Below are 15,750 nucleotides of genomic sequence, written 5' to 3' on the forward strand. Positions count from 1 at the left end.
TTTTTTTTTTTGGTTGCAGCCATCGTTGTTTGGCGGGCCTGGGCTGGATTTGAACCCGCCACCTTGGGTGTATGTGGCCAGCTCCTTAGCCACTTGAGCCAGAGGCGCTGAGCCTCAGGCTGGTCTTGAAGTCCTGACTTCAAGCTGCCTTCCTGCCTTGGCCTCCCAAAGTGTTAGAATTATAAGCATGAGCCATTGAACCTGGCCCCACATTTTTAATCATGGGTGTTTATATTGGTTTACTTACCTGGTAGAGCTAGTGCATATCCCCTCTTTTTCTTTCAGGTGTTTACTTTGCTATTCTTAGTTATTTTTCTTTGTAAGTATATATTACAGAAAAAAAATTAATAGTATTTTGAAAAATTGGGCTATGTTTAATTTAAAAAATAACATAGAGAAATTTGACATCTTTATAATGTCAAACCCTTTTGTCCATTTGTTCACATGTACTTTTTTGTCTGTAAGAATGTTGTATAGTTTATTTCTGAAGAATTTTGTACATTTCCTAAGTGCTTTGGAAATTTAATTAATTAACTATTGCTGTAATGGGCTCTTCCATTTCATCTATTAATGTGTTGTTAATGACTATGTTCTGTTACTTTTCTGATAATAAAAAATAATCATCTTCATATCCAGATAGTTTTAGCTGTCCTATTTCAGTTCTTTCTTTCTTTCTTTTTTTTTTTTTTGTTGTTGTTGCAGTTGTCATTGTTGTTTTAGCTGGCCCAGGCTGGGTTTGAACCCGCCAGCTTCATTGTGGCCAGTGCCCTACCCACTGAGCTATGGGCACCGCCGTATTTCAATTCTTAAACTTCTAAGCCACTGGTAGTGTTTTTTAAGTGTGAAAACAGAGTTTATCAAGGAAGAAAGACATTTACAGAGTAAGAAAGTTTACAAAGCAAGTTACATTTGCCACAGACCCCCATTGTTTTGAGAAGGCAAAAGGTCAAAATATCCAGTGCTATTTAATAAAATAGAATGTGAGCCATTGTGTTTTAATTTAAAATAATCTGCTGGTCACTGTGGCTCATGCCTGTAATCCTAGCACTTTGAGAGACTGAGGTGGGATGATCACTGGAGGCTAAGAGTTTGAGACCAACCTAGGCAACATAGCAAGACTTCATTTCTACAAAAGAACAATTTAGAAATTAGTCAGGCACGGTTGTGTGCACCTGTAGATCATAGCTGCTCCAGAGGCTGAGCCAGGATTGCTTGAGGCCAGGAGTTTGAGGTTGCATTGAGCTATGATTGCATTACTGCATGCTAGCCTGAGCAACAGAGTCCCTGTCTCAAAAGAAGAAAAATAAATAAATAAAATCTAGTAGCCTCATTTGAAAAAGAAACAGCTGAAATTAATTTTAATAATATATTTTATTTAACCTAATGTAGCTAATAGATTATTTTAATATGTTTTACATTATTAAGGAGGTATTTTATGTTCTTTTACTTGATACAAAATCTTTGAAATCCAACGTGTTTTATACTCAGTATTTTTGGACTAGTAACACATTGCTAATAGCTACTGTATTGGATTGTGCAATTCTAAATGTTTTCTCTTAGTGTATTATATAATACCACCAACATGATAAAAAATAACAGCAAAGATAGTGAGATAATATGTATTTGATACTCTGCTTTTACTCAGTGTGGTCAGTACATTTCCACATTAATAACTGTACCTCTACAACATTTTCCAAAGTTGCATGATAGGAGATGTACCATAATAACCTTTTTGGGGAGGGCTTAATGTTTGTATTTATTTTTGTTTTATTATTACATTGCTTTGGTTAACATGTTTATAGCTGAATCTTTACAATCTTTATTTCCTTATGCTTAAAGTGATTACTATGTGAAAGACTTGCATAATTTTTAAAGCTTTGATACATTTTGCTGTATTACATTTTCTGAATATTTACACCAAATTACTATTGGTTCTATATATAAAACAGTATCTATTTACCTTTTATTTGTTTGAAATCTTTACCTTTTAGCTATAAAGAAGTGGTACATTATTGCTTTGATTTGTGTGCAGTATTTTGATTAATAGCTTACATATTTTTAATGTGTTTTTTGGACATAGGCATTCTATTGCATATTGCCAGTTCATTTTATTTATTTATTTATTTATTTGTGATGGAGCCTCAAGCTGTCCTCCTGGGTAGAGTGCCATGATATCACGCTCACAGCAACCTCCAACTCCTGGGCTCAAGCGAGTCTCCTGCCTCAGCCTCCCAAGTAGCTGGGACTACATCGTTGTTTGGCGGGCCCGGGCTGGGGATTCAAACCCACCACCTTAGGTGTATGTGGCTGGCGCCTTAGCCGCTCGAGCCACAGGCGCCGAGCCTGCCAGTTCATTTTAGTTGTCATTTTCTGTTGTTGGAATTGGTCTTTTTTGTGTTGATTCAGTATTATGTTTTAATTAGTTAATTTATTATTTATTTATTTTTGAGACAGTCTCACCGTGACGCTCTTGGTAGAGTGCCATGGCATCACAGCTGACAGCAGTCTCAAACTCTTGGGCTCAGATGATTCTCTTGCTTCAGCTTTCCTAGTAGCTGGGACTACAGGTGCCTGCCACAAGGCTCGGCTATTTTTTTTGTTGCAGTTGTCGTTGTTTAGCAGGCTGGCCTGGGTTCGAACCACCTGCCTCAGTGTATGTGGCCCATGCCCTAACCACTGAGCAACAGGCGCCAAGCTAGATTTAATATTATGGATATTAATTTAATGTTACAAATACATTTCCCTAGCTGGTCATTTTTTTATTGTTATTTTTTAAGCTGTGGTACAATTTAAGCTTTATTTGTAATGAGTCATTGCTGTTACCTCTATTTTGATTTCTTATGCAGTGCTTCTATTTAGTGAATTGAAATCTGTCTGCTTTTTATTAGTTTTGTCTTTGATACAACTGCTTGCTTCCCTATGAGGTTATGTATTTGTCTAAATGCCATTTTGTCTGTTCTTTCTTCACTGACATAAAATGGCTGTTCTTACAATTATTAGATATATGTTCGAGATCTGTTTTCCACTGTTTGTCAATCCTTACAGTATGACAGATCATGTTTAGTAATATCTACTAGGGCAGGTATTTATTTTCACAAATGTTTTGGCTGATAGTTTGTTTTATTCAGAGTGAAGTCTAGAATTATTTTATCGAGTTAAGTCTCCTTTTCACCCAGCAAAAGAAAAAACAAACTGGTCTTTCTATTGAATTTGCTTTAAAATATAGAAGTTTAGTGAATTGTTGCATATATGAAGTCTGTTGCTTTTTGTATACTGATTTTTTTTCTAATCCAACTATTCTTTTTTTTTTTTTTTTTTTTTTTTTTTTTTTTTTGAGATGGGATCTCACTTTAGTTGCCTGGGGTTGGAGTATAGCGGCGTGATCATACCTTATTTCAGCCTCAAACTCCTGGCTCAGCTCTTTGATGTTGGTGATCTTCCTGCCTCAGCCCTCTAACTGGGACATTGGAGGCACATACCACCACATCTCAGCTTCATTTACTCTTTATTGTTTTGTATTTTTCTGGAAAACAGTCATCTCAGCTACCAGTAATTGTATTTTTGTCTGTTCCAATATTTATACTTTGCTTAAGTTTTACTTACTAAATTCCAAAATAGAGTTAGAAATAATGAATTTTTTTGTCTTGTGGATAATAATCAGCGTTTTCCTATTAAATAGATATTGGTTGTTGGTTTCAGAGAGGTACCATAGTAAACCTTTAAAGATTCTTTCTATTGAAAGTTTACTAAGAGTGCTTTGTTGTTTTAACTTAGCAACTATTTCTGAACTGTGTTCATGTATCTTTTTTGTCATGATGTTAGTATTTCATACATAGGTGTAATGAATTTTATTAGGTTTTCTATTCTCGAATTGCTAAGTGAAACTCTACCTGATACAGCATAAAGTTGTAATCTTAAATTATATATTTTTCTAAATATATAAAGCTATATAAACAAATTATGTTTGTTTAATAGAAATCCCCTAAAGTCCATCTGGGCTGACCCTTTTTCATTTTTTCTTTTTTAAAGCAGTTCTTTTAACAACTTAAAGTTTTTAAAAAATGAGTTATACTGGTTTTATTTAGCTGCTTCTTCCCATAGACTTTGTTCAAGATTTTAATAAGAATTTATTTTAATATTAATCATACCTAAAAACTATGCAATGTGGAAATCACAGAGCTATTTTCTTTTCTTTTTTTTTGAGACAAGAGTCTCATTTCGTCACCCTCAGTAGAGTGCCATTGCATCAGAGCTCACAGCAACCTTAAACTCTTGGGCTCAAGAGATTCTCTTGTCTCAGACTTCCAAGTAGCTGAGATTACAGGTACTTGCCATAATGCTTGGCTGTTTTTAGAGACAAGGTCTGGGTCTTGCTCACGCCTATCTTAAATTGTGAGCTCAGACAAACTGTGAGCCACCTGGGCCTCCCACAGTGCTGGGATTATAGGTGTGAGCCACCGTGCCCAGCCCCTATTTTTTTTTTAAATTCTAACAGTTTTCTTTAAGGGAGGGAAACTGGGTTAGAATTTTTATTGGGATGTATTTATTGATATTATATTCAGAGAGCAGGATGAATGTTGTTAAACTAACAAAAGCACTTCTTTTTAAGGATTCTCTCCCCACACCATTTTATTATTAAAAATTTTGAACTTATAGAATAATTATAGGAATAAGTCTTTAATGTTTTAATTATTTTCATTCTTAGGTGCATTTTATCTGGTGTTTGAATATATGGACCATGATCTGATGGGACTGCTGGAATCAGGCTTGGTTCATTTTAATGAAAATCACATAAAGTCATTTATGAGACAGCTCATGGAAGGACTGGATTATTGTCATAAGAAGAACTTTTTGCATAGGGATATTAAATGTTCAAATATACTTCTAAATAATAGGTATGGACATGAGCTTTTGATATATAAAATGAGTATCATTAATGTGTACCTAGATTTTGTTAAAAGGATTTAAAATTCAGTTTACTTCATGCAACTGTTGAAACATAATCACGAATATTACAGCTTGGGCTACTTCTCAAGTTGTGTTCGTTCAGTTAAATAAACTTTCAATAATAGTTCATAATGTGTGTAAAATAATAGTTGACTTTTTGTTTGATATTTCTCCAGATAATGTGAACGGATATTCTATTACTTAGTAATATGATTTCAGCTTTAGGATAAGAATAGATTTTAGAATTTTTTAAAAGGACACTGACAGTGTAGACTGAACTTTTTTTGAACTGTACATACATACACGTATACATACAAATAGTTAAAACTTACATATTTCAATAACAACATAACCTTAACCCTGGTAACTGGTACTGTTTGTTAGTTTAAATGATTTGTAATTAGTAGAAAGTGTTCTGTGTACCAAGCCCTTCTAAAAACTGGAAAGTTGAATGTAAATCAGAGTAATGGAACTAAGTTTTTGAGTGCTGTTGAGTAAGAAATGTGTCTTATTACTAAGTAATAGAAATTATCTCATTTTATTTTCATTGAAATACACTTTTCTAAATAGGAACTGAAATCCTGTCCTACTGGAGCTATAATAGTACTTATAATAACAAAAGTACTATTATGGTAATAATAGTAACTACATTTACCCTAAGCAAAGTACTAATTATTTGCCCTTTCTACTACTTGCCTTTCCCTGGACCTTGATGGTACTGCAATGTGAGCTTAAGTTAAAGTCTATGAAAGTGTATTTTTTATTAGTTTTGGGGCAAAATAGAAATGTGTACTATCAATTCAGAGTAGCTTAATGCCTTTTGTTCATTTTGTCTTATTTCTACCAGAGGGCAGATAAAACTTGCAGATTTTGGACTTGCTCGATTGTATAGCTCAGAAGAAAGGTAAGAGTACTTTCAAGTGAATGCTATGGCCATTAGAGTCCAGTTTTAGAAGAACTGTTTTAATTACAAAATTTTGTGTATTTATCGCCATTGAAAAATAATTTTTAAAGTTACAAGTCGTGATTCTTTTAAAAATATGCAGCTTTAAATGTGATCAAAATGAACTTAAAAATTTTTAAATTGATGCTTAAATTTCTAATGAAGATTCAGACATTAAGATGTTTTTAATTTTTATGTGAGTGAAAAACCTTAGTATATGCTTTGTAAATTACTTGTTTTTAATTAGTTAACTTTTTTTTTTTTTTGAGTCAGAATCTCATGTTGTCACCATCAGTAGAGTACTGTGTCATCATAGCTCACAACAACCTCAAACTCTTGGGCTCAAGTGATTCTCTTGCCTCAGTCTCCCAGGTAGCTGGGACTACAGGCTTCAGGCCTCAAAGCCGGGTTTTTTTTAGAGACAAGGTCTCGCTCTGGCTCAGGCTGGTCTCGAACCCATGAGCTCAGGCGATCCACCCACCTTGGCCTCCCAGAGTGTTAGGATTATAGGCCTGAGCCACTATGCCTGGTCCATTTTTAATTTATTTTAAACGTCAAGGGTTTTTATTTTTTATTTTTTTGGTTATACCTATATAATTATTTTTTTAATTACCTAGTACATTTTATTTAAACAAACTATTGTGAGGAAGTTCAGTGTATAAGATGGGAAGAGATGGAAGTTCTTAGGTTAAAGTTGGAGTATTTAGCCAATTTGGCTCTCTTTGTGCCTGTTGGTAGTAAAATAGACCTTGTCTTAGACCTAATATACCAGCACTTTGTCATGTGTAATACACTCCCCTGTATAATGTGCAATCACGGTTATTTGGCCTAAACTTTCAGGATAACACCCCTGAAAGTGGCAGAGACACATATCTGGGGAGGGCTGATGTTCTACTGTAAAAATGGAGATTACGTGGCCCTCCTGTAGCCACGTGCTCTGTAAAGGCTGCCCCTACCCTCTCTCCCTCAAGTTCTTCCCTCCCTGAGAAGTGGGGAGCCACAGTTGAGATGGCCATGCATGTGGCTGGTGGGGCAGGAACTTCTGAGGCCACTTTTGTCTGGGCAGCCAGGTTGGTCTCTGAGGCCTGTATGAGGCTCCTGTCCTATCTGTGCAGCCATGGCCCTATCTCCCTCCACTAGTTGTGGTGCTCAGTAGAGGCCACTCTGGCTGCCTCTGACCACCATATCTCAGATATTCCTGGACTAGAACCCAGTGCACCTGGCAGGTCAAGGCAGGAGGGCACAGTGGTCTTCGGAGACCCATAGGGCTCCCCTGTTCCCGAGCCGTACCACCCGTGCATAATTTATTTTTCCCTTAAAATTTTGAGCAAAAAAGTACATGGCAAAATATGGTAGAATTTTAAAAGTATGTATTTGTGTGCCATAGTGGATTTTATGTAAAAAACAAACAAATAATGACCTTAATTGGATTTAAGAACTCTCTAGTCACTGGGCATGGTGGCTCCTGCCTGTAACCTAGCACTCTGGGAGGCCAAGGCAGGTGGACTACTTGAGCTCAGAAGGTCGAGACCAAGCCTGAGTAAGAGTGAGACACAATCTCTAAAAATAGCTGAGTGTTGTGGTGGGTGCCTATAGTCCAGCTACTTGGGAGATGGAAGCAGAATTGCTTAAGCCCAGGAATTTGAGGTTGCTGTGAGCTGTGATGTGATGGCACTCAACTCCAGGGCAATAGAGTGAAACTCTGTTTCAAAAAAAAACCCAAAACCAACTCTCTAGTTATTTTAGCTTCTTTTTCTTTCTTGTCTTTATTTTCAGATTTGTTTATATATATTTTTAAAATTTTAAAATTCTTTATGACAAGTCTATTATTTCTTTAGTATCACTCTTAATTTTATTATTATTTTTAATAGGCTTGGATAGGGATACAGGTTGAATTCATTACATGTATATATTGTGTAGTGGTGTACTGTAGGCTTTTGGCGTACCCATTGCCTGAGATCCTCCCCCCCATAATTAAATAGTGAAACATAGTTGATTGGAATTTGTAGAAATAGGTGGTTCAATGTTTAGTTGAAGAAACAGACAAAAATTCTTGTTTAAATTTTTCAGAGTTAAAAATATATTTTTTAATCTTGCTTTGCCTGTGGCATTATTTTGAAAATTATTTTCATTGTTTAGTGCTTTTTGGAGTAGAAGTTTTTAGGCAGTGTGTTTTGAAAATCCCTTAGAAAGTGTGTTGTGGGCAGAATTGTGATGGACAAGCTCCATTTCTCAGTACCTACTTTCAGTACCGTTATTTTGTTTTTGTTTTACCTGTTTAATTTACAACTAATATTTTATTTTAGAAAAGGGTTTTAAAAGTTTAAAACTGTTCTAGAGCTAGAAAGCTATATCCCTCATTTTGTATTTGAGAAAACTAAGACCCAGAGAGGATTGATGATTTTATTAGTTTTTAATTGACAAAAATGTGTATATTTATCATGTACAACTTGCTTTAGTGTATGTAAACATTATGGAATGGCTAAATTGAGCTAATTAATATGTGTTACCGGACATAATTTTTATGGTGGGAACACTTCAAATTCTACTCTCTTAACAATTTTAAAGAATATAATACATTGTTTGTTTTTTGAGACTGAGTCTCACTCAAAGTCTCATTCTGTTGCCCCTGGTTAGAGTGCTGAGTTGTCAACCTAGCTCACAGCACCCTTAAACTCTTGGATTCAAATGATCCTCTTGCTTCAGTCTCTGGATTAGTGGGGACTGTAGGCATTGGCCATAATGCCCAGCTGAGTTCTGTTTTTAGTACAGATGGGGTCTTGCTCAGGCTGATCTGTAGGGATCCTCCCACCTCAGCCTCCCAAGAGTGCTAGGATTATAGGAGTAGCCACTATAGTCGCCACATTGTGCAGTAGATCTCTTGAACTTATTCCTCCTCCTGTCTCACTCAATTTTTATATTCTTTGACTAACATTGTCCCCTGACCCCCAGTCTCTGGTAACCAACTCCATTCTGTACTTTTTTCTTTAAGACAAGAGTCTCACTTTATTGCCATCAGTAGAGTGCTATGGCATCAAAGCTCACAGCAACCTCCAACTCCTGGGTTTAGGCAATTCCCTTGCCTCAGCCTCCTGAGTAGCTGGGACTACAGGTGCCCGCCACAATGCCTGGCTTTTTTTGTTGTTGTTGTTATTGTTACAGTTTGGCAGGGGCCAGGTTTGAACTGGCGACCTTCTGTATATGGGACCGTCACCCTACCCACTGAGCCACAGGTGCCACCCCACTCTGTACTTTTTGAGTTCAGCTTTTTTTATATTCCACATGTAAGTGAAACGTTACGGTATTTGTCTTTCGATATCTAGCTTATTTCACTTAATATTATTTCCTCCAGGTTTATTCATGTTGTAACAGATGGCAGGTTTTCTTTGTTTTTATTAAGGCTAATAGTATGGAATTGTGCATATTTGTCTTTATTCGTCCACTGATGGACATTAGGTTGATTGTGTATCTTGGCTATTGTGTAAGGTTGAAAGATTTTAAAAAGGTCAAGACATGTTGGTAGAGCTAAGGTTTCAGGGTTCTCAACTCCTAATTTTTAATGCTTTACATTGTTTACAATACTGCCTCTTGGTAGAAATTGAAAAGGAAGTTGGTCCAAAGTGTGTGTGTGTGTGTGTATGTGTATTTCTCCCCCTCCACAGAGTCTGTTGTCCCAGGCCAGTGCCATGGTGTCAGCCTAGCTCACAGCAACCTCAAACTCCCGGGTTCAACAATCCCTTTGCCTCAGCCTCCCAAGTAGTGGAGACCACAGGTGCTCACCAAAATGCCCTGCTAGTTTTTTCTGTATTTTTTTTTTTTTTTTTTTTTTTAGAGATGGGTTCTTGCTCCTGCTCAGCCTAAGCTCAAACTTCTGAGCTCAAGGAGTCTACTTGCCTTAGCCTCCCAGAGTGCTGGGATCAGCATGAGCTACCATACCCGCCTGAAGTATATTTTTTGAATTACTACATTTCTGTAGCTATTCCTTTGGGAGAAATTTTGATTATTCTATCTGCTAAGTAATTCATTTTAGTTAGATTATGGTAGTTAATACATACTGGAATGTAAATCCCCTTATGTTCTTGTTAGATTTCAGTGGTTATGGAAAACAGCTAATAATCATTGTTATCTAATAGATTCTTGTTATGCAGATATTTGTGTATTGTTGGAATCGATAAGTTCAAGAAAAACTGACTAAAGCAAAATTTTGTGTATCATATTTCACTTCCCATTGATTTCTATTTTAAAATGCAATTTTGGGTCTCAGGGAAGGGTCAGGAGTGTGGCATGTTCACTTGGGCCATGGTCCCTATTACACTGCTAGATTGATGTAGGAGTACTGAGTTTTGAGAAGCAGGAAAATTTAAATCCTGTAACTTTGTATCTGCAGGTTAATGTATACTGAACTTGTCTGCTCAATTAAATTTTTAAGAGAAAAACTTGGTGTATCATTTTGTTTGATAAACTTAAGATGTTTAGATATTCCTTTAAAACCTTTCTTTTTAAAAAGTAAAGAGAAATATATCTTTAGTGGATTTATTCCATTGTCTCAGATTTTCTCAGTATTTCTTGAAATAAATATCTGTGATATTTCATTCATATTTCTACTTTGTTATTATAAACAGAAAGCAAGGTAACATAAGACTTTTTTATAATATACCAATCTGTGCAAATGTTAAATTACTTTGAAGTGTTTTGTAAGTAATTAACTACCTTAGAATAACTGAAATGTTCAATACTTTAAAGCTTTTTCCATTTTAAAATGGAAATGTCAGTTTATCACTTTAGTAGGCTTGATCCTATTTCTCTCACTCATTCGATTTTGTATATACTTTTTTTGGATTTGAGGAAACTGAATAGAGTTAACAGCTAGTACTGGAGTGTCTGTGACCAATATTGATCTCATCTGTAGTATGCTGTGGTAGAAGAAAGAAGGAAAACTAACCGATTAAAATTGGGGGGCAAAATCGTTACCTTAAACTTTAAATCATTTTTTCATTGTGAACATCAGTATTCATATTTCATCTCATTCTGCGTGTGGAAGTGTGGAACTTTATTTTCTTTTTTTTTTTTTTTTTTTTTTGAGACAGAGCCTCAAGCTGTCCCCCTGGGTAGAGTGCCATGGCATTACAGCTCACAGCAACCTCCAACTCCTGGGCTCAAGCGAGTCTCCTGCCTCTGCCTCCCAAGTAGCTGGGACCACAGGCGCCCGCCACAACGCCCGGCTATTTTTTGGTTGCAGCCGTCATTGTTGTTTGGCGGGTCCGGGCTGGGGATTCGAACCCGCCACCTTAGGTGTACATGGCTGGCGCCTTAGCCGGTTGAGCTATAGGCGCTGAGCTGGAACTTTATTTTCTTTAACCTAATTTCTCCATTACCCACTCATCTTTCAGTACTTATTTTATATAGATCTGAGACTTTCAGCCACTATATTTTCCTCTTCTGAGTTTTTATTTTACCAAATCATTGCTTCATTACTTTTCCAAAAGATGAGTTGTCTTTCTCTTTGTGTGACTGTAACATGAAACCCATAATCCTCAATCAGGAAACTTTGGCATTAATCTTGGTATTGCCATTGTTCTCAACTTTAAGATATTAAAGGATTTAAAATCTCCCAAATCTTTACTTATGTCGAAAAATATTTTTATGATTCTAAATATCACTGTAATCAAAATAAAATCGTCTTTTATGTTATAACCACATCTGATGAACCAAACCACACGCCATCTTGAAGGTAGTATTGCCATCTAGTGGCTTTTCAGAAATTGTTATTAAAAGCAAAACTAAATATTCCCAAAGCTATAGGTATTTATGGAAGAGGAAAGAACCAGATAAAATTATTCAGCATTAAAATTCCTTCCATAATCCTTCCTTATCATTACATGTGTCCTTGTCTTTTTACTCAGTCTTGAATTGTAGTCATTTTAGAGATAGTCATCATATTTTATTATTTTCTATTTTGTATGCCCTAAAACATTAAATGAATTCATGATAAATGCTTGATTAATTCTGATATAGAAGAAGGTGATACTGACATGGAGGACCCTCCCAATACAGATGAATCCATGGAGTTTAGGAGATTCCAGATAATACACAGAATCTTCTGGGAGGCCCTGGACAAGATTGGAACCATGCTAATTTATTAGTAGTAACATGTAAATAATAATAAAATATAACATAACATGACTAAACAAGTTTCAGAAATAGAAATCTCATTTAGATCACTGACTTCTTTGTAAGATCAAGATTATATTGTACTTGTTTCATCCCGAAAGCAGTATCTACATTTTTGAGGACATAAAGTGGGAAAGGCAATTTAATTCTTTAGGAGAAAGTATTCCCATCTCCTTCTGTTGAAAGAATCGTACTCATATCCTTAATGCTGAAAGCTTGCACATCTAAATTTCAAGCGTTGATCTTTCTTCTGATCACTAAACCTGTTTACTGGACATCTCCATTGAAATGATCTAGGTACATTAAATTAACCTTGCTATAAAACCTATCTATCCCCTTCTCCAGGAAAAAGTCTACTCCTCTGACTTTATGTCCTATTTTAGTTTGAGTTATCCACTCACCTTCAGTGTAGGTATGACTCATAGAGACCAGTATCAATAGAATTTTACTGGTTTTCTTGACTCTGGTTTCTCTCCTGCCATTCTTATCCACTGCCATTCTCTTAGATAATAGCATTGTTGAACTATTTGCAGTTCTTAAGCTTGGTGTGCTCTTGAGTGCCTCTGTGAATCTATGTAAGCTGTTTTCTTTTGTGTGGAATTATCCTTCTTATTACCTTAGTCTGACAAATTTTGTTTTTCAAACAGTTCTATTACCTCTTGAAATCTTCCCTGAATCCCTCAGTCACCATTGGATGCATCTTCCTCTGTGTGTTAAGAGAAAATTATTCGTTATTCTATATAGTATTTATAATGCATTATTATAACTTCTATCTGTATTACCATCACACTTTAAGGCTCTAAACAACTACAAATGTGGTTTTTTGTTTGTTTGGTTCAACTATCTGCTAGTGGTTAGTTAGCAGATTACCTGACTCAGTTTCAGTAAGTATTTGTTGTACTTAAAGCTAAGAGGAGGAACAAATTTAACTAGCATTTGTGTACAGCACTTTTATCACTTATAGTTCTCTTTCAAAGAAGTATTTTAGGAGAAAGTAGTCTGAGATGGATGGTATAGGCATCATTTAGGCACATTTTAAAGGTAAAGAAACTGGAATTTAGAAAATTAAAAGTTCATTTGCAAGATCACACAACCTGCAAGTGGTATAATTAAAGGTCTTTTGACAGAAAGACTGTTTATTATATTGGAGGGCTTCCCTGGTAAAACTCTGAATCCAACCTTGATTGCCTTAAAAGTATTTGCTAGATGGGGAGCTCCAGGGGCTTCTCAAGTGTGCTTTAGGGGTACCCTCAGGCTGATGGCACTTTTTAGAATTCTCTAGTAGCAAAGGATCTGCTGAGTTTCACTGTCTCTTTCTTCTCATTCTCCAAATGTATTTTATTTTTGCTAAAGGTAGTTTGTGATAGGTTAAGTCTTTCAGCAGTTGAGCAAGTTGTATGATGTTTCCATTTCTGAATCTACCTTAGTCATAATGAATTTAATTCTATTTTAAACCACTTGAAAGAACCTTAAACATATAATGAAAAATATCTTGATAACATCAAATATTTAAAATCACCTGAGATTTCATATGAAAGTGTTTTTATTTACGTGTTTGATGACTTTACATTTTAATATTTTCTAAGGTAAAAAGTTTATAAAGAAGAAGTGTTTGGTGTTTTTGTTTTATTATTTGTTTGTTTTGTTTTTTAGGTGTTACTTAATTAGGAGATAAAGAAAGGCCTTTGTTTCAGAAACTTAATGAGATTTATAGGTGAAAACATTTAGTAGAGATTAAAATTCAGAATATTTAATGTTTTTCAATACAGGATCATTATTTCTGGATCTTTACAAAGTTTAGTTTTTTGCCATCAAAGAGTAACTGCTTGTTGGAATTACTGTTTTGTTTTTCTAATTTAATGACAGAAGGGGCTCAGCGCCTATAGCTCAACCGGCTAAGGCGCCAGCCACGTACACCTAAGGTGGCGGGTTCGAATCCCCAGCCCGGACCCGCCAGACAACAATGACGGCTACAACCAAAAAATAGCCAGGCGTTGTGGCGGGCGCCTGTGGTCCCAGCTACTTGGGAGGTGGAGGCAGGAGACTCGCTTGAGCCCAGGAGTTGGAGGTTGCTGTGAGCTGTAATGCCATGGCACTCTACCCAGGGCAACATAGTGAGACTGTCCACAGAAGGGTTGTGTGTGTATGTTGCTGGGTTATCGAGTTTATTACTTTTGGAAGTTATCTTTAATTACAGAAATATATTAGGGTGGTTCATTTCATACTTTTAGATTTTTCTTTTTTTAACGTGCATAAATTTATTCTAAAACACCTGAGAAATAGGTTCTTTTTCAGTAGGAGTTAGTTTGCTTTTTGTGAAAAGACTGGGTAGACAGACCTCAAGAATGTAATTTTTTTTAATCAATGAAGAAAAAAGGCATCATGAATGTAGGCCACATCAGTTTTTTGTTTGTTTGTTTTGTTTTTTTGTGATATAAACAAGATCATCCATGTTAATTTGGGGCATTCTGGGTTTTCATTTATTTGTCTACCTTTGGATGATTTATTATATTTTCATATTAAAACAATATTTTATTTTCCTGGGATTTAAATTTCTTTGTTTAAAAACATAATTTCAGTCTCTCCTACTTTTTCTTTGCATTTGTAAACAGCATTCTAATCATAACATGGAATATATTATTAATAATGCTATGAATATTACCTAATTCGGTGATGCTTATAATCGGCCATGTTCCACCTACCTGGGAACTTGTCTTTATGATTGACGTCTCTCTGTCTCCATACCTTTTCAATATTTGCTTCTTGTAAATAAACAGTAAGGTAGAAATTGAGGCATGGTCCCTAGTTCGCAAAATTTTTGAACAAGTCATGAGTTTTCCTTGTCTTTAATAAAACCATCATTTTCATTGTCTTCTAGCAATGTTAACTTTTAAAAGCTTCCTAAAAAGTGGTTATTGTAAAAGTTTATTAAAAACTAGTTTACTAAAAATATTTAATAGATAATTAAAGCATCATTAACTTCTTTAAAGTTTTCTTGTCTTGTCAGCTCTGTTCTCTACTTGGCTTTATCTCCTTGCTCTGGAAAGCGAGCATTTGCTCACCCCTCGCAGGGTAAAGGATTTTATAAGCCTTGTGTAGATATTCTGTAGAAGGCAGCAATGTGTACTAAAGGGATAATACATTCACATTTTATTTTATACTATCACTTTGCGCTTGGGAAAGTGGATTGGCCTTTATAAGTCAGTTAGAAAGTCGTTGCAGTAAATCTAGATAGGATGATTATAGCCTGAAATAGAGAATGAGCACAAGTATTGGAAAGACTGGATGAATCGTAAGGATGTAGAATTGTCAGAACATGGTGGTTGAATATGTATTATGAGATCTATCCTTACCTCCACCCCATAGTAAGGTTTGTGCTTAACTAAGTGGATGAATGGATTATTAGTTAGGATAGAGTAAATTTTTGTAGCAAATAAAACTTCAAAATGGCATGGCTTTTAAAGAATAAGAAGTAATGGCTTGGCGCCTGTGGCTCAAGTGGCTAAGGTGCCAGCCACATATGCCAAGGTGGCGGGTTTGAATCCAGCCCGGGCCCGCCAACAACAATGACAGCTGCAACCAAAAAAATAGCCGGGCATTGTGGCGGACGCCTGTGGTCCCAGCTACTTGGGAGGCTGAGGCAGGAGACTTGCTTGAGCCCAGGAGTTGGAGGTTGCCGTGAACAGTGA

The 15,750-nt window shown here is 35.8% G+C and overlaps 1 protein-coding gene across 1 annotated transcript in view; it reads left to right on the forward strand.

Moving 5' to 3' along the window:
• CDK13 (cyclin dependent kinase 13) overlaps positions 1 to 15,750 on the forward strand; it is a 128,464-nt gene that overhangs the window by 74,521 nt on the left and 38,193 nt on the right. Inside the window, exons 6-7 of the mRNA XM_003797542.3 lie at positions 4,706 to 4,895; positions 5,795 to 5,851. Coding sequence (XP_003797590.1) covers positions 4,706 to 4,895; positions 5,795 to 5,851 — 247 coding nt within the window. The remainder of the gene's footprint in view (positions 1 to 4,705; positions 4,896 to 5,794; positions 5,852 to 15,750) is intronic.

This window comes from Otolemur garnettii, unplaced genomic scaffold (genome assembly GCF_000181295.1).
Source record: "Otolemur garnettii isolate 467f Iridium unplaced genomic scaffold, OtoGar3 scaffold00119, whole genome shotgun sequence".
Taxonomy (NCBI): Eukaryota; Metazoa; Chordata; class Mammalia; order Primates; family Galagidae; genus Otolemur; species Otolemur garnettii.